Source organism: Cetorhinus maximus, chromosome 26, assembly GCF_964194155.1.
Source record: "Cetorhinus maximus chromosome 26, sCetMax3.hap1.1, whole genome shotgun sequence".
In the NCBI taxonomy this organism is placed as follows: domain Eukaryota; kingdom Metazoa; phylum Chordata; class Chondrichthyes; order Lamniformes; family Cetorhinidae; genus Cetorhinus; species Cetorhinus maximus.
In genome coordinates, this window is record NC_135904.1 from 19,960,163 (window position 1) to 19,979,905 (window position 19,743).

The 19,743-nt window shown below is 42.3% G+C and overlaps 1 protein-coding gene across 5 annotated transcripts in view; it reads left to right on the top strand.

The window, feature by feature from the left end:
- The window catches only part of sltm (SAFB-like, transcription modulator), a 48,674-nt gene extending 29,177 nt beyond the window's left edge, over positions 1 to 19,497 (top strand). For 4 of the 5 annotated variants that reach the window (XM_078530302.1, XM_078530306.1, XM_078530304.1 and 1 more), the window contains 7 exons: positions 1,658 to 1,838; positions 7,132 to 7,256; positions 11,586 to 11,726; positions 12,185 to 12,568; positions 13,297 to 13,435; positions 13,825 to 13,991; positions 18,349 to 19,497. In XM_078530302.1, the coding sequence (XP_078386428.1) occupies positions 1,658 to 1,838; positions 7,132 to 7,256; positions 11,586 to 11,726; positions 12,185 to 12,568; positions 13,297 to 13,435; positions 13,825 to 13,991; positions 18,349 to 18,484 (1,273 nt within the window). In that variant the 3' untranslated portion in view covers positions 18,485 to 19,497. The remainder of the gene's footprint in view (positions 1 to 1,657; positions 1,839 to 7,131; positions 7,257 to 11,585; positions 11,727 to 12,184; positions 12,569 to 13,296; positions 13,436 to 13,824; positions 13,992 to 18,348) is intronic. The other variant, XM_078530303.1, reaches the window with a different exon arrangement.
- The last annotated feature ends 246 nt before the right edge of the window (positions 19,498 to 19,743 follow it).

Here is a 19,743-nt window from a genome sequence, read left to right on the forward strand (position 1 = left end):
TCTAGAAGTAACAATGACATAGATGAGGGTTTCAGCAGCAGATGAGCTGAGGCAGGGGTGGAGATGGACATTGTCATAGATGTGGAAAGAGATGTAGTTAGTAATGGCACAGATAAGTGGTTGGAGGCTTATCTTGGGGTCAGAACAGTCTGGTTCAGCCTTGGAGAAGGATGAAATTGGCGGCTAGGGAACAGAGTTGGTCTTGGAGGACTGAAGACAGTGGCTTTGGATTTCCCAATATGTAATTGAGGAAATTTCTGTACATCCGGTATTGAGTTTAGAGACATTGGAGGAGTTGAGGGAGAAGATGGTGATGTCGAGCTTGGTGTTGTCAGTGTACGTGTGGAAATTGACATGTTAATAATACAAAGTTGATGTAAAACCTCATTTAAGCTGACGATTTACAACAGCGCCTTTAGAACTGGAGTATGTTTGACTGTCTAAGCTGAGCTACAAAGCAAATCAATTTTAGTGTTATTAGATCGCGGCCTGGAGTTTCCTCCATGAACACAATCGGGAAATTAGATACAAAAATGCCCCCGTTTGGTGCCCATTTTGCTGATGTCAGGTTACTCCAATCTCATTAGACTACACTGAAATTTTAAATACACATAAAATCAGGTGAAACAATCGGAGCCCAAAGAAAGCACCAAACCCACAGCATATAGTTGTTCTTTAATTATGAAAAGGTAAGTTTTAACTCCTTTAGCCATCATGTTCTGTTGTTAACAGTTACTTCATCCTATATTAAATGTACTAACTGCATTGAAACACTGAAATGCTGAGGCCAATTTGATTTTACACAAATGCATTGGTCCACTGTCTTGATGGTAATATAAGATAAGGAAAGGGAAAACTAATGTTTCTACCCACTTACAGACTAGTAATTCCACCCGTTTGAAGTGGCCGAGAAGCATTTACATTCGCTACAGATCATAAATGCTGTAATTAAATTAACCCTTGTCACAAAAATTTTTACAGACCATTTTGCCTTCGGCTACTCTCATCCCAGCGTGCATGCCGTAAACGAATAAGAAATCCTAGTGCTGCACTGTCTGAGGTGTTAATCAGGACCCATCTGCCATCACATGCGGAAATAAAAGATCCCATGAAACTATTTCAAAGAAGCACGGGAATTCTAGGCAGCATTTTATTCCTCAGCCAACATCACTAAAAAAAATCAGGTTATCTGCTGATTTATCGCATTGATGCTTGTGGAACCTTGCTATGTACCAATCAGATGTGTTTCCTACATTATTACAGTGTACTTCAAAAGAGACTTCATTGGCTGTTAAAGGTGCTATACAAATGCAAGTCTCTTTTAATCTTTCTTTGTTAGAGGCTGCTGGAAGGACACTTTCTGCCCCCTAATTTTGGTTGGGTTTGAATCTGAAAGCTAGCCACACTAGTTTCTTTGCACTTCTTTCATGTTCTTTTCTAATTTTTGACTGCAATTTTCTCATGATACATGCCTTTTTTTCGTAGTATAGAATTCAAAAGTAAGATTTTTAAATTCTTATCAACAGCACATAACTAGCAATTACCAGGCTACACAATGCTAGCATATTGCTTTGTACACCATACACATTTCAAAAACTTCCTATTTGACTTGTAAGATTTCTGCTGTGCTTACTTTTCAAATATTTTTTTTATCCAGGCGACGTGAAATAGCTGAAAGGCAGCGTCGTGAACGGGAGCGTATTCGCATGATCCGTGAGCGTGAAGAACGTGATCGCTTGCAACGCGAAAGAGAACGGTTGGAAATTGAAAAACAAAAACTTGAGAGAGAGAGGATGGAACGGGAGCGACTAGAAAGGGAACGTATACGTATAGAACAGGTTCTCCATTAAGCTTTTCAATGCAGATTCACATCTCAGTGTTTGATTCTGTACAGTTTGTAATTTTTTTTTGCCTTTCTTCCTGATCACACTGCTAACCCCAAGCCAAGACAAAAAGTGTTTTTGTCAAAACAAGTTAACTTGTCTGGGTAGATACTGTGTTGGTCCTTGGATAGGTTATCAAGAGACGTAGCTCAACCACTGTGGGATAGATTTCCCCCTTGGTCAATTTTATTTATTCTTATTCCATTGAGAAGCTGACAGGAGAAATTTTATTTTGCCATTGCTTCTTGGTCTTCCAGCTTTGTGCACTTCCTCCTTTAAGCAATCAGATTTCTGTGTTCTTCACTGCAAACTGTGTTTATGGACTTGGGTAATCTTTAGTGCTATCTTCCCTTACAGTTGCTATCTTGACCCAATTATGAAGTGCTTGGCTGTGAGCTGGTACAATGGCAAAGCTAAGAAAGGAAACTCTTTAGAGATGCCGATCCACATCTCTCACTCTGACAGAACAAGCTGATCTCATGCAATCTATCAGCCTTAATAAAGTTAACTTATCAGCAAATTGTTCCTTATGGATTCAGGTCTGGAATGATCTTAAGTTAAGTGGAAAGGGATAATATTTGTGGGGTTAGTGAGGGTTAATTTATATCTGAAGTTCAACACTGGCTGCAGTACTGAGTTAATACTCTGTTAGAGGTGTCATCTTTTGTTGAGATATTAAGCGTGAATTCCTCAGTGAGGTTATTTGTAAATTGAGATTTTGTGGTTGAATCTAATTTGGTCTCACAATTTGCATGATTAAATATTGCAAGTCAGTTTGGTTTTCTGTTGACTGTTTTTAAATTCATTCATGGGATGTGGGTTTCGCTCACTGGGCCAGCCTTTATTGCCCACCCCTAGTTGCCCTTGAAGGTGGTGGTGAACTGCTGCAGTCCATGTGTAGGACCCACAGTGCTGTTAGGAAGGGAGTTCCAGGATTTTGACCCGGTGACAGTGAAGGAACGGCGATATATTTCCAAGTCAGGATGGTGAGTGACTTGGAGGGGAACTTCCAGGTGTTGGTGTTCCCATGTATCGGCTGCCCTTGTCCTTCCAGATGGTAGTGGTCGTGGGTTTGGAAGGTGCTGTCGAAGGAGCCTTGGTGAATTCCTGCAGTGCATCTTGTAGATGGTACACTGCTGCTACTGTGCATTGGCGATGGAGGGAGTGAATGGATGTGGTGCTAATCAAGCGGGCTGCTTTGCCCTAGGTGGTGTCGAGCTTCTTGGGTGTTGTGGGAGCTGCACTCATCCAGGGAAATCAGGAGTATTCCATCTCACTCCTGACTTGTGTCTTGTTCATGGTGGAGAAGCTTTGGGGAGTCGGGAGGTGAGTTACTCGTCGCAGGATTCCTAGCCTCTGAGCTGCTCTTGTAGCCACAGTATTTACATGGCAAGTGCAGTTCAATTTCTGTGGTAACCCTCAGGATGTTGATAGTGGGGAATTCAGTGACAGTAATGCCAATCAACCATCACCCCCTGATGTTCGATTCTCTCTTGTTGGAGATGGTCATTGCCTGACACTTGTGTGGTGCAAATGTTACTTACCACTTGTCAGCCCAAGCCTGGATATTGTCCAGATCTTGCTGCATTTGGACATGGACTGCTTCAGTATCTGAGAAGTCTCGAATGGTGCTGAACATTGTGCAATCATCAGTGAACATCACCACTTCTGACCTGACCTTATGATGGAAGGAAGGTCATTGATGAAGCGGCTGAAGATGGTCGGGCCGTGGACACTACCCTGAGGACCTCCTGCAGTGGTGTCTTGGAGCTGAGATGACTGACCTCCAACAACCACAACCATCTTCCTTTGTGCTATTAGGGAGAGTTTTCCCCCTAATTTCCATTAACTTCAGTTTAGCTAGGGCTCCTCGATGCCACACTTGGTCAAATGCGACCTTATGTCTCCCCTCACCTCGAGAGTTCAGCTCTTTTGTCCATGTTTGAACCAAGGCTGTCATGAAGTCAGGAGCTGAATGGCCCTGGCGGACCCCAAACTGAGCAGGTTATTGCTAAGCAAGTGCCGCTTGATAGCACTGTTGATGACCCCTTCCATCACTTTACTGATGATCGAGAGTAGACTGATGGGGCTGTAATTGACCGGGTTGGAATTGTCCTGCTTTTTGTGCACAGGACATACCTGGGCAATTTTCCACAAAGCTGCGTAGATGCCAGTGTTGTAGCTGTACTGGAACAGCTTTGCGAGGGGCATGGCAAATTGCCAGAATATTGTCAGGGCCTCTCCAGTGCCTTCAGCCGTTTCTTGATATCACGTGGAGTGAATCACATTGGCTAAAGACTAGCATAAGATGGATGATGTTAGACTCACTGGCCTGTAATTACCTGGTTTATCCCTACTACCCTTCTTGAATAATGGTATCACATTCGCTGTCCTCTAGTCTTCTGGCACCTCTCTTGTGGCCAGAGAGGATTTGAAAATTAGTGTCAGAGCCCGTGCAACTTCCTCCCTTGTCTCACATAACGGCCTGGGATTTATCCACTTTTAAGCCTGCTGAAACCGCTAACACCTCCTCCCTTTCAATGCTAATTTGTTCAAGTATATCACAGACCCGTCCCTGATTTCTGCACCTACATCGTCCTTCTCCATAGTGAACACAGATGAAAAGTAATCATTTAAAACCTCACCTGTGTCCTCCGGCTCCATACACACGTTGCCACTTTAGTCCCTAATGGGCCCTACTTTTTCTCTGGTTCCTCTTGCCCTTAATAGATTATAAAATGCCTTGGGATTTACCTTTATCTTGCCCTGCCAGTATTTTCTCATGCCCCCCTTTGCTCTCCTAATTACTTTTTTAAGTATCCCCCTACACTTTCTATACTCTTAGGGCTTCTGCAGTTTTCAGCCCTTGGTATCTGCCATAAAACTTTTTTTCCCTTATCCAATCTTCCTTATCCCTTGACATCCAGGGTTCCCTGGACTTGTTGGTCCTACCCTTCACCTTTGCGGGAACATGTTGGCTCTTCCCTCAGTCATGTCTCTGTGATAGCAACAATATCATATTGCCGTGTGTTAATCAACGCCTTCAATTCATCTGCCTTACTTGTAACACTCCTTGCGCTAAAATAGATGCAATCCAGACTTGCATTATTCCCTTGTGCCTTAACAGGTCTAGATTTGCTCTGCCTTCCAGGCTAATTTAGTTTCTCTTCTATATTTGGCTGTGCATCACCCCCTGCTGTACCTACACTCTGTATCCCATCCCCCTGCCAAATTAGTTTAAACCGTCCCCCACAACAGCACTAGCAAACCTCCCCGCAAGGATGTTGGTCCCGTTCCAATTGAGGTGCAACCTGTCCGTCTTGTACAGGCCCCACCTTTGCTAGAAACAGACCCAGTGATCCTGCACCATCTCTTTGGGCATGCCTTCATCCTCTCTATCCTCCTATTCCTATACTCATTAGCACGTGGCACAGGGAGTAATCCAAAGATTACAACCTTTGAGGTCCTGCTTTTTAGCCTGCTACCTGGCTCCCTAAATTCTTGTTGCAGGACCTCATCCCTCTTACTACCTATGTCTTTGGTACCAATGTGCATCACGACCTCTGACTGTTCGCCCTCCCCCTTCAGAATGCCCTGCAGCCATTCTGAGACATCCTTGACCCTGGCACCAGGGAGGCAACACACCATGCTGGAGTCACGTCTACAGCTGCAGAAGCACCTGTCTGCACCCCTCACTATTGCTCTTCCACACTTACTCCTCTCCACTTGTGCAGCTGAGCCACCCACAGTGCCGTGAACTTGGCTCTGGCTGCACTCTCAAGAGAAACTTTCACCCTCAATTCCAATACACAGAAATGGTTCTTGAATGAGTTGCACTCTGGGGCTTTCCTGACTACCTGCCTGCCTCCCTTCTTCTGACTGGCGGTCACCCATTTTCTCTCTGACTGCACTTAAGCTGCAGAGTGACCACATCTAAAAACGTGCTATCCACATAACTCCTCAGCCTTGTGGACGCATCGCTGTGTCTCCAGCTGACGCTCAAGCTCCAAAACCCGTTGCTTAAGCTGGTCAAGCTGGTGGCACTTGCTACTAGACTGCAAGGAGTGTCAAAGAATTCCCACATGCTGCAGGCCTTACAACACACGGGACTGAGCTCCCTTGCCATACTTTTTTTGTTTTTAATTAAAAGACTATTTCCTTAAATTTAAGCCAAGTAGAAAATTATTTAGTTATTAAAAAAAGATGCTGAGACTCTTACCTTCTGTAATGTCACTTTAAAGTGGGGAAAAAACAACTTACCCATGACCTACCAATCAGCTCTCTCTCTTGCCCTGAAGTCACTCCTTTCGAATTCCAGTGCTGCCAAATGCCTGGGTGCAAACCGGCTCCCTCACAGGTAAACTCCACTCCGCTCTTTATACAGCCACTCCGCTCCCTCACAGGTAAACTCCTCTTTATACAGCCACTCTTTATTTGTAAGATATGATTCCGTGAGGGTGACTATGTTAGACGGTTGCTTGACTAGTCTGTGAGACAGCTCTCCCAATTTTGGCACTAGGCCCCAGATGTTAGTAAGGAGGACTTCGCAGGGTCGACAGGGCTAAGATTGCCGTTGTCGTTTCCAGTACCTAGGTCAATGTTGGGTGGGTCCATTCGCTTTTATTCCTTTTTTGTGACTTTGTAGCAGTTTGATACAACTAAGTGGCTTGCTAGGTCATTTAAGAGAGCATATAAGAGTCAACCACGTTGCTGTGGGTCTGGAGTCACGTGTAGGCCAGACCAGGTAAGGACAACAGATTTCCTTCCCTAAAGGACATTAGTGAACCAGACTGTTGTGACACTTCACAAAGAACATGTTGGGTGCATTGAAATTGATTTTCAATTTTGAAGTAGTAACTAAACTGATGGATGAGATTGAGTCAACAGTTGAGTAGAGAAAGTGGGGAGTGGGTGGAAGGAAGAAGGAACAAAAGTGAAGGTTGGATAAAATGGAAGGAAGGAGCAGGTATGGATAAAGGTGGGAGTGGGCAGAGAGTTTCACTTGTCAATTTAATTCTCTGCTCCTTCCTGACCTCAGTCCTTAGCCTGTTCTTATGAAGCTCAAGGAACTGCACCTCTTTCATTTAGGCACTTTACAACCTCCTGGACTCAACATTGAGTTCAACAGTTTCACTAATACTACAGCATATCAGTGGGTCTAAGGCTGGAGGAGAGTAGTGTGCTGAAAAAACAAGAGTAATGGTTCAGAAAAAAAGAATTTCACACTCGTACCAATTCAATACTTCAGGAACGCCGTAAAGAAATAGAGCGCATTGCCCGTGAGCGTGAAGAGCTTCGTCGGCAGCAAGAGCAGCTCCGCTACGAGCAAGAAAGAAGAAATTCTTTAAAACGTCCTCATGATGTAGATAACCGGTATGTTTGTAAATTACAAGTTTATGACTGGATAATCTGTAGAATGTTTATTGGATTAATACACAGAATCGTTGTGTTCTCAACAAAGGCATTATTCTGAACTCTCACTCAGTGCATGAATGAAGAGTAAGGTTTTGCTGATTGTGGTTTATAACTTTGTCCAGATGATCTTAACCATTGGTGGGCAACCTGTAGGCCATCAGGGTTCTGAGTGCAGCCCGCAAGACATTTTGTTGACCATTGCCCACGTGCAGGGCTGCGGGATTCCGCTGGATTCCGTTGTGTAGTATTTTTTCCTACCGGTATTACTGAAGTGGTACGCACACAAAGCAAGGGCATATGAAGTGAGGTGGGTGCTTATTGCACACAACATTGACTGAGAGCCGTGTGCTCCCTCTGCGTCCAATCAAAGCGCTGCTACAGTTCCATCAGCACGCCCCGCAAATTCTTCTTCATGGGGTCATGAACATGCCCAATTTAAATCTTGCAGCGCACTGAGATGGAGGGCCACTTGTGGCCCACTCACTCGCCTCGGTTGCCCATCACTGATCTTAACTGTCTTATTTCTAAACCATTTGCATAGGTTAGAAGTGTTCATGTTACAACTGCTGTGACAATTGTGTGCGTGCTCTGGCTGTCATTAAGAGCAGCTGATGGTATTGGGAAAAGGTTAGGGCACGTATATAAGAACCAGTTTACACCTGTGGTGGAGGAAACTATGTGGAAGGGAAAAGTAGTCTACATTTTGTTTTATTCACAAAGCCCAGTATAACACATGTTGAAGACAGACTGGCTCCAGCATCTTCCTTTGCCGGATGGATATTCACCGAATTAACAGCAGTTATCCTAAATGTGCACACAAGATATCCAGAACTCTTCTACCCACATCCTATCTTGTAAAATCTACTTACCATCACTCCTGTCCTCTGCAGCTTTCACTTCCTTCTTGCCACCTACCCCTCCCACTCTCCAACGTATTTATCTCAACAATTTTTGTCTTTGTCTACAAATCTCTCCAAAGCCTTTCTCTGCAGCTTCCTTTTGCCCCACATCCCAGCTCTCTGCTCCATTCTAGTAAATCCAGATTTTCTTTGTTTCCCGGGAGAGAGAACAGAGTTAACGTTTCAAGTCCTATGACCCTTCTTCAGAGCTAGAGAAGTCGAAATGTGATGAAATTTATACTGTTGAAGAGGGTTGGAGCAGGTGAAGCTAGATTGAAGGCCAGCGATAGGTGGGGGCTAAGGAGAGATTGACAAAGATGTCATGGACAAAAAGACAAAGGGAGTGTTAATGGTAGTGGTAAGGGCTAAAGGAGGTGCTGAGAGTGGCGTAAAGGTAAGAAAGCAGAATGTGTTAATAGCAGAACAAGGGTAAGCACTCTGTGAAAGAACAACATGGAACAAGTAACAGGGTTTTGGGGTTGGGTGCAGGGGGGCATTGGTTCGGGAAAAAGGTTGGAAAAAGGGATGAAAGATAAAAATGAAAATAAGTGGATTAAAAAAAAACATTTTTAAAAAGGGGGGTGAAAATAGAGTTCATGGTCAGAAGCTGTTGAACTCAGTGTTAAGTCCGGAAGGCTGTAAAGTGCCTAATTGGAAGATGAGGTGCTGTTCCTGCAGTTTGCGTTGGGCTTCACTTGAACATTGCAGCAGGGCAGTGACGGACATGTGGACATGAGAGCAGGATGGTGTGTTGAAATGGCAAGCAACAGGAAGGTCTGGGTCATGCTTGCAGCCAGACCGAAGCTGTTCCGCAAACTGTCACCCAGTCTGGGTTTGGTCTCCCAATGTAGAGGAGACTTCAAATGCAGTAGACCAAATTGAAGGCGGTGCAAGTGAAGCACTGCTTCACCTGAAAAGAGTGTTAGGGCCCTTGGCCAATGTGGAGGGAGGAGTTAAAGGGGCAGGTGTTGCACCTTCTGCGATTGCATGGGAAGGTGCCATGGCAAGGAGATGAGGTGTTGGGAGTGATGGAGGACTGGACCAGGTTGTCCCAGACGGTCCCTACGGAATGCTGAAGTTGTTGGGGGGTGTTTGGTGGTGGCATCATGCTGGAGTTGGTGGAAATTGTGGAGGATGACCCTTTGAATGTGGAGGCTGGTGGGGTGAAAAGTGAGGACAAGGGGGACCCGATCATGGTCCTGGGAGGGAGGGGAAGGTGTGAGGGCAGAGGTGTGGGAGATCAGTCGGACATGGCTCAGGGCCCTGTCAACCACAGTGGGCGGGAAACCTCGGTTAAGGAAGAAGGAAGACATGTCAGAAGCGCCGTTTTGGGAAGTGGCATCATCAGGACAGAGGCAAGGGAACTCAGAGAATGGAAGGACAAAATAAAAGGTGTGGCTATGGCTGCCTCTTTATGGGGTATGTGGTACATTCCTTGTTCCAGTCCTAATCAGGCCCCCTCCCACAACTCTTTTGTCGGTACATCCACGACTGTTTCGGTGCCGCTTCGTGCTCTCATCTGGACCTGGAAAAATGTATCAATTTTGCTTCCAGTTTCTATCCCTTTATCACCTTCACATGGTCCATCTCCGACACTTCCTTCTTCCTTGACCCCTCTGTCTCCATTTCTGGTAGTAGAATGTCCACCAATATCCATTACAAGCCCACCGATCCCCACAGCTACCTTGACTACAGCTCCTCACACCCCGCTTCCTGTAAGGACTCCGTCCCATTCTCTCAGTTCCGTTGCACCTGTTCCAATGATGCCACTTTCCATAACGACACTTCTGACAAGCCTTCCTTCTTCCTTAACCAAGGTTTCCCACCCACTGTGGTTGACAGAGCCCTCAACCATTTCCGGCACATCTCCTGTGCCTCTGTCCTCACACCATCCCCTCCATCCCAGAACCATGATAGGGCCCCCCTTGTCACTTTTCACCCCACCAGCCTCCACATTCAAAGGATCATCCCACACCATTTCCGCCAACTCCACCAAACACACCTTCCCCATGGCATTCCATAGGGACTGTTCCCTCTGGGACACCCTGGTCCACCACCCTATCACTTCCAACATATCATCCCCTTGCCATGGCACCTTTCCATGCAATCACAGAAGGTGCAACACCTGCCCCTTTACCTCCTCCCTCCTGATCGCCCAAAGGCCCAAACACACCTCTTTCAGGTGAAGCAGCGCTTTACTTGCACCTCCTTCAATTTGGCCTACTGCATTTGCTGCTCCCAATGTGGTGGTCTCTACATTGGGGAGACCAAACCCAGACTGGATGACCACTTTGCGGAACACCTTCACTTAGCCCACAAGCATGCCCCAAACCTTCCTGTTTGCCTTTTCAACACACCATCCTGCTCTCATACCCACATGTCCGTCCTTGGCCTGCTGCAATGTTCCAGTGAAGCCCAACGCAAACTGAAGGAACAGCATCTCATCTTCCAATTAGGCACTTGACAGCCTTCTGGACTTAACATTGAGTTCAACAACTTCAGACCATGAACTCTCTCCTCTGTCTTTACCCCCTTCTCTCTCTCTCTCTCTCTCTCTCTTCCCCCCCCCCCACTTTTTAAAAAATTTATTTTTATTTTTTATCCCCTTATTTTCAATTTTATTTGTTGTTTTATCCCCTTTTTCCATCCTTTTTCCCTAACCACTGCTCCTCTCATTACACCACCCCCAAAAAGGCCATCTGTTATTTGTTTCATGTTGTTCTTTCACAGAGTGCTTACCCTTGTTCTGCTTTCTTACCTTTATGCCACTACCAGCACCACCTTTAGCCTTTACCACTACCATTAACACTCCTTGTCTTTTTGTCCATGACATCTTTGTCAATAATCCCTCCTTAGCCCTTCGCTGGCCTTCTCTCCAGCTTCACCTGCTCCACTCCCGTATACAGTATAAATTTCATCACATTTCTACTTCTCTTTAACTCTGAGGAAGGGCCATACAGACTTGAAACATTAACTCTGTTTCTCTCTTCACAGATGCTGTCAGACCTGCTGAGATTTTCCAACATTTCCAGTTTTTATTTCAGATTTCCAGCATCTACAATATTTTGCTTTTTTTTTTCTTATTTCCCTGTTGTTTCTCCCTTCTTGTGAAGCACTTGGCAATGTTTTACGGAGTTTAAAGGTGCCATACAAGCTAGGAATCTAATGCTTCGAGTTTTTCCTAGACAAAGATGAAGTAAAACTTGTAGGGTTTTAAAAATTCAGTTTTGTTTTAAATTACACAGCCATAGAAAGCAAGTTGTTCTTAACCTGAAATGAGGCTGTCGTGATACTTAATTTTCCTATCTAACAATACTTAATCTTCTGACTGTTTCAAAACTAAAATATTCTGAAGGTTATTAAAATCTGTAACTGTCTTAATATCTAGACGCGATGAACCCTATTGGAATGAACACAAAAGGAGGGCCATGGACAATGACGCCCGTTTCAGTCACAGTTCTGATTATAGTCGTCAAGAACCGAACCGTTACAATGACTTTGACCACAGGGTCCCATCGTCATTTGATAGGTGAGTGCTGCCTTTGCATCTGGATTTTGACTACATCAAGTGAGACCTGATGTGTTTTTTGATTGCATGATTGGTTGAGCAGAACTGCTGGAGCTATAAAGAAGGAATTGGTAATTATGAAGATTGAAGAGGGCCTTGGTATGTGAAAAAAATAAATTGCATCTACTGAAATTAATGCCAAAAGCACATTGTGCCGGTATAGGTGTACATTGCACCAGAGTCTGAACCATTGGTTCAGGGCTGCTTTTTGCATATGGTGTTCCTGATCTCTCTATGGCAGTGGATGTGCATCCCTGTAGGACAGGACAGGGCACCTGAGAGAAAATCAACCCATCTGTTTCTAACAATGGTTCAATAAGTCCCTGAAGGGCTCTGATAGCATTTTATGCCAAGATCCAAGTGTTGCTGAAATAAGGCTGGTTAAGGAAGCTAATACAAGTTATTCACCAAATTTACAGACGAGGGGATCGTTACAACCATCAAGGAGATGGAAAAAAGAATCGTTCTGGTAGTCGCAGAGAGGACACTGGGTATAACAGATATCCAAAACCATATAGTGATTCCAGAAGACCGACTTCCCAACAAAGAAGTGAACTTCATGCAAATAACGAGCGGAGAGAAATAAGGGAGAGAGATGACCGGCGGACTGTAACAATTCAGGACCGCTCAGCTGGTAGCAGGGGGCATGACCATCTACAAAAGATATCCCCGTCGAGAAGCTTTCCTGACAGAAGTAGGATGGATGACCATGGAGTCCATCACAGTCGGCCAAGTCATAATTCTTCTAGACCCGATGATTGGAAGCCTAGTGGTGGCATGGGTTCTACTAAACATGAATTGAGGTAATATTGAATTTGTTCTACCACATGTGGAGAGTTTCTGGAACTCACTTTTTGAAAAGACTAAGCTGGGAAAAAGAAGTCTCATTTCGCTCGTGTGAAACATCTAAGCCAGATTTGTTGACAGCTGTATAACAGACTGCGTGGGTATATTGCCTCTGTTTTTCAGGTGATTTCTAGTGGCCCAGTGGTACTTATGGGAGGGGCATTTAATTTTAATCTCCGAATTGTTGCTATCACAGGGACCCTTAATATTTAGTTGAAATCAACATCATTCAAGTAAGAGGATCCAAAAGATGGCAACGGATTATGAAAAGATAAATTTTCAACCTGATGTTCTTAGTGCATTTGAATTCCTTTTTTTTTAAATAAACAATTAAGTTAATGCTACAGAATGCAGCATTTTTTTTCCCATTTGTAATAGTCGTAGAAGTACAGTTGCCTGGAAGACCCTCTCCAATTGATAGATTTACAAATCTGAACCTTGTCATGTGCTCGTGCAAACCAGGTGGTTGGATTACAATTTCTTCCAACTCTCCATTGCTTAGCTGTGAGCTAGTGATCTTTGAAGCTAGTTTATGGAATATATTTTACTGTGAAACACAAAAAAGGGATGGCCTTGTGAAACTGATTTATTAGTATTGATTAGTGTTCTAACTGAAAGCAAGTAATTCAACTTGTAAACTTTTAGCAATCAGTGAGTAATCTTGAAGTAATTATTGACAATTTAGGAATTCAAGAGAGAGAGATCGAATACGCCCAGAGAGATCTGGACAGAATCTGCGAAGTGGGCCACCGAGTGGTATGGCTGGATATAACAGCCGAGATGGAGGAAGACCTGCAATAGGAGACAGAGGTGGTAATACTCAGGTACAGAAGAGATGAACAATTAATTGGACTTATTGCATCGCGAATATTAACTGTTTTGTTCTGTTTATGGACAAATGCTGTAGTAATTTTATAAATAATCATATTTAATTTCTCTTGTTTACAACCTTGGATGACGGTGCACTTTATATACCTGATGTGACATGTATAAATGTTAGCAGATACTGGTCCACTTGGCAGTTAGCTAATAAAACAGATTTTATTGTTTTACTGAAATTTTTTTTTGGGAGAACATCAAATTAGTTGTGTTCCCACCAGTAGATCATTTTATAAGGTTTCATTTAGGAATGTAGCATAATGTTGCCATTAATTTGTAAAATGCAAGTGCTATGATTGTGCTTGTATTTACTTTTTGCAACCTCTTTTCCCAGCAGTCTCACTACCATGATAACAGACACGTAGTGGTAGAACGTCATGGTCGTGATTCAGGAGGACCACGGAACAGTTGGCATGCTGGACCCAGTTCCCAAGGCAGTGGCTATCAAGACATGCGGCGAATGAGTGACAGTCGTGGTCCTGGCATGATTCCACTATCCAGGTACTAAAGTTGCATTCTGTTAGCTGTTTTGATTGCCTGTATCTTAAAACATGTATTGTAAATTCTTTCTGTATGTTATTATATTTTTGACTGGTTTTATATTAAACAGGCTCATTCTTTTTTTGATAACATATTAAGCGTTAGTTGCTTCAAGCTATTTTTTTGATGGGTAGTTTGTTGATGCGTATTGGACATTGCAGTAAAAGGTTTGTTCACAGAATATAAATAAAACATCAAGGAATACAAATCCATCATAATAGTTTGCTTAATCGTATAGTCAAATGTTATGGGGATATTGATGTATCTATATTGGCAAAATTCCTTCAAACTTGTTTTTCCTGTGTACAAAAAAAAAGAAAACTTTACAATTCATTAAAACATTCTTAACTCATAACTAAGATGTGTATTGAGTGTTTCCATTTTCAGTTTGTATCATATAAAAAAAAATTGTTCTGGTATCTAAGCAGCCTATAAAAACCTAAATAGGCTGACTCCTCAATTGCACTATTTTAGATGCTACTGAAATTATTGTTCCAAGTTTGATCATCTCCACATTCAATAGCCAGTGAGCATTGCTTGATGTAATACATCTCAAGAGAGGGATGAGGAAAGGCTATTGCACTGAATCTCTTCTCCCTCTTTCACTCCATCAAAGTTTTGATGGTTATAGGCCTGTAGACTCCAGTTTCATGCCAGTATATTTCTTAATTAGAATTTAATGTACTGGTATGTAAAATGCTTGTTGAGTTTGTATCACAACTAATGCTAACCATGATTGGTGTCTTTCATCTAGTAGCATACACTCCTAAATCATCCCATTCATATCTGTTTGAACTTTCATTAGTTATGTGCTATAATTCATCTCAAGCATTATAGAAAATTATCTGACATCAGGGATGTGAGACATGGAAGGCCCAGTGTGATAATTATAAGGATGATGGCTAGAATAGACAATATATATACTCTGGACTCTCCGTACAGCAGCACAGTTGACATCAGAACTTAGTTGATTCGGGGGTTCGACTTGCATGCTGTGACTTGAACACTGCATGTTGGTGCTTTAGTCCGTTCGGTCAATGGGCTGCTGCTTTTATTTTTCTTGTAACATTTCTTATAAAGCATAAACTCCAGTTTTAGTCATTTGCCTAATTTGTGGACAAGCTGAATCTTGTCCTTGGCTGTACATTACTGACATTTCCAGCCAAAGCCATGAGATAGTGATGAGCAAGAGACATTAGCCACATTTTTTCCTTTCCATGTGCCAAATATACTGCTCCTTTTGCTGATCTGAGGCTGGTTAAGCACAGTTACGAAGTAAAATTTTGGGTGACCTTCCTCTGTATGCCTCAGTATCACATGCCTAATGGACTTACCCTCTGAATAACCAAGGAGCTAAAATGAAAAATAATGAAATAAAGCTGAGCCTTAGCTCATGCATAGGCTGCTTTGATTCTTTGACCCATTGATTACAAGGATGATGCCTGCAAGAAAAATAGTTCTTTATGTAGGACATTACCTCAATTATAAGAGAGAGTTGTGTACCACAATTGATCCAATTATTGTCTGCCAGTCCTGCGCAATTACTTGTAAGGCCTGTGGCTCCCAACATAGGGACCTTTGTCTTTGTGTTTTAAGATATAGAAGAAAAGTATAGTGCCTGCAACCAGGTTGGAATGAGCTGATTGTAGCTTCTATGCTTAACGTCCATCTTGAAATTCACAGCATGTACAGATTATATGTCCTATTGGCATCCTGTGGCCAACCAATGACTTGGCAAGTTAGTGCGAATAAAGTTTGAATATGTACAGAATTCTTTTCCTATGTTTCAGCTGATTATTTCATTGCAAATTACATTGTATAAGTTTAAGGCAGCTCAGCAAATCCTTGAATGGATAAGGAACTGGGGCACAGGTAATAGGATGATCTGATAGATTTCTCACCTTTCAAATGCAGATGCTGAATGATCTAGGATACTTGTACACCGAATTTAAATTCAAAGAATTCAAGCCCTCACATGGATCTTCCTGACTTAGCTTCACTTTTTTGGAAGATCCAACAAGAATATCAAAATTCTTTGGAGGGTCAGCCTCCAATTTTAAAACTTGATTCTGATCTTGTGACCCTGTTCAAAGTTCTTTGAAGGGTCTTTGAGTTTTTTGGTTCTTTTGTGAAGAAGCCTTTTTCACTGCAAACTGATGTTTTAGACCAGTGAGTAATTTAGCCAAAATAGAAGACTGAAGCCTTCTCTGAGGATGGCAAAAGTAGTCTGATACCATTGTCTCTCTTTGCAGTTCCTAATTTATCAAATCGTTGGCAAGATGCTCAGAAATTACAATTTTTTTCTCCCTTTATCTTCTGGCCTACAGCACTGTGATTGTGTCCAATCAGACAAGCCACCTGAAGCTATTTTTTTTCTGCTTCCAGTAAAGCATATTCCACTCCTTGCTTCAGCTTTCCACTTTGTTATTTAGATATCTACTACTTGGCCATATTTGTGCCCAGGTTAAACTTTGTTCTTCACTGCACACTTAACTTTTCTATTGCTGGTCACTAGATCATGATAAGCATAAGCCAGTAATGGACATCTACTAACATTCAGTAAATGAATAAATGTGGAATAATAACCATGAAACTAAGACATTGTCATTAAAACCCCACCTGTTTCACCAATATCCTTCTAGGGAAGGACATCTGTCCTTATCAAGTCTGGCTGAGATGTGATTCCAGACCACAGCATTGTGGTTGACTCTTAACTGCCCTCTAAAATGGCCCAGCAAACCCCTCCGTTGTACTCAAGATAGCTCACCACCACCTTGTCGAGGGCAATCGGCGATGGGTAATAAATGCCCACATCACATGAATGAATTTGCAAAAGCCAGGCAAGATGTAGATTCTTCATACTAAAGTTAACTTTACTGTGCCCTAACTTCAAAATATTTCCTTATTTCATGACATTTTCATTTCACAAATCTGTCATGGCCTCTCCCAGGAACATGGTATGCAGTAGGTGTCTCATTCAGTTTTGTATTGTGGACATTTGCTTTGCCCAGCCAGCACGACCAGAATTGAGACTACCCAAACTCATTTTATGTAAGTTGGTTACAATCTGGACAAGGAAGACTCTCACAAAATGTATGGGAAGCATTTAAACCCAGATAAAAGAGCAGTTGAATACATGTGTTTTGATATGACGAAGACATGACACCACCCCCCCCCCCACCCCACCCCAATAGATAAGTTCCACTTTTACCATTCTGCCGTAACATTTTATGGATAATGTTTATCTCATTTAAACTGTCCATACATCATAAGACCATAAGACATAGGAGCAGAAATTAGGCCAATCGGCCCATCGAGTCTGCTCCACCATTCAATCATGGCTAAGTTTCTCAACCCCATTCTCCCACCTTCTCCCCATAACCTTTGATCCCCTTACCAATCAAGAACCTATCTCGGTCTTAAATACACTAAATGACCTGGCCTCCACAGCCTTCTGAATTCCATAGATTCACCACTCTCTGGCTAAAGAAGTTTCTCCTCATCTCTGCTCTAAAAGGTCTTCCCTTTACTCTGAGGCTGTGCCCTCAGGTCCTAGTCTCTCCTACTAATGGAAACATCTTCCCCACGTCCACTCTATCCAGGCCTTTCAGTATTCTAAGTTTCAATCATCCCTCATCCTTCTAAACTCCATCGAGTATAGACCCTCAAACGTTCCTCATATGTTAAGCCTTTCATTCCTGGGATCGTTCTCGTGAACCTCCTCTGGACCCTCTCCAGGGCCAGCACATACTTCCAGAGATACGGGGGCCCAAAATTGCTCACAATATTCTAAATGTGACCTGATCAGAGCCTTATAAAGCCTCAGCAGCACACTTTTATATTCTAGTCCTCATATTTGGAGCTTCAGAATGTAACATTGCACCTAAACAAAAAGCAAATATAACATTTTCACTTTTCAAAAGGTGGAACTGGCTCCCACTAGTATATCCAAATATTCCTGCTACAAATTAAGTATGAGGACTCATGAAGGTACAGATCCAAGCGTTTCTAATGCTTCTTTTTGCTTTCTGTCGAAAGATTTTGGTACTGGAGTTTACTGGATGAAAACATAGTTTGAGGAAAGTGTCCAGCAGATTGACAGTCCACAATGATTTTTATTCCTTCGTCCTGTTGAATCAAAACTCGTTTTTGGTTTAATGTAGTTTTGAAAATAGTTACAACAAATGTTATGGTTCAGTTACTTTGTGTCTTGCTTCAGTTTAATATTTTCTGTGCCAAGATATAGGTGCAAATTGTTTGTGGCCACTGATTGGAATTCTTCATTAGTATCTTACTGTTTTTTCATTGCCCACTATAGTCCTGTAGCAAACAGAATTGTGCAGATCACCAACAACACAATGCAAGGAGGCAATGTCTCAGGCTCCAAAGGAATACATGGATCAGGAGATGCTCGTTTTAAGCCATTCAAAGGGGGTGCTCCACGAAGATTCTGATGTACAAATGTTTGTAGCAGTTGGTCTCTCTGTTTTGAGATTTGTCTGTACTTGGTAGTCTTATTCAATGTGTACAACCAACTATCTTTTCAAAAATGTTTTTCCTGTTCGACAGACACGTTATTAGGCCTTGTACTTTTTTTTAGAAAATGGTTTCGTGACTAATGGACTTACTAATGTTTTTCTTCTTTACCACCACAGCTGTTGAAAATGGAGCAAAATAAACAGTTAATACTTTTCAATCAGATTTTGCGTAAATGTCTTGTATTGGGGAGAACATGGCAGTGGAACCCCAGTTATCTGCTGCTGGAGGGGTGGGGGAAGCCCCTCCATGGATAATGAAAATTAGGTGGTTGGAAATCCCTGATACTTAGTCGAACAGTGAGTTTTTTTTTAGCTTCAGTTGTATCTTTGGATGGCTTAATCAAGCTCTTAGCACATGTAGATAACACCCAAGCTTTTCTATTTTAAAAATTGAACATTCTTAATGAATGTTGGCATCCTTGTCTCCATTAGTCTCCTGCCCCCTAAAACATCAGCTGCATGGATAGTGAATTCCACCAAATACTGGATACCTAATTATCTACTTATCCAGCTGAATCAAGAATGGTCTGAAATTAGTACAACAGCTATAATTGCAATCTCATGAATAATTGAGAATGCAAATAATGGAAGCACAGATAACTAAGGATCCACTGTATCGTCTCAACTAGATTATTCATAATGTTTTATAGCAGTGAATTGCACAAATGTCACCTATCTGTAGTTAGCCTTTTCTACAGTGAACACTAGCCAGTGAACATTCAAATGTTAAACAGTGCACGGAGTGGGGGGGGTTTCACCTTTTGCGGAATAGTGCTTGTATTTATTGACAATTCTTTTCTACATTTACCAGCAACAATTTAAATTTTTTTCAAAGAAAGGTTGTTCTTTACAAGTTCACATGTATAAATGTGGTACTGATGCTGGGAAGATGTATTCTTGCATTTTGGAATAAATCTTAATTAAATTGAGTTATTTGAAGTTGCATGTCACTTTTCTTTCGCTTAATTTGTTTCTTAAAGTACATTGATTCACAGTATGCTTTTTTGATATCAAATCAATGAGATGGGCTGATTTAAAGAGGTATATGCATTTTAAAAATTATTTCATGAGATTTAAGCATCAGTAGCAAGGCCAACATTTGCTTATCCCTAATTGCAATTGAAGGTGGTGATGAGTCACCTTCATGAACTGCTGTAATCCATCCGATGTAGGTG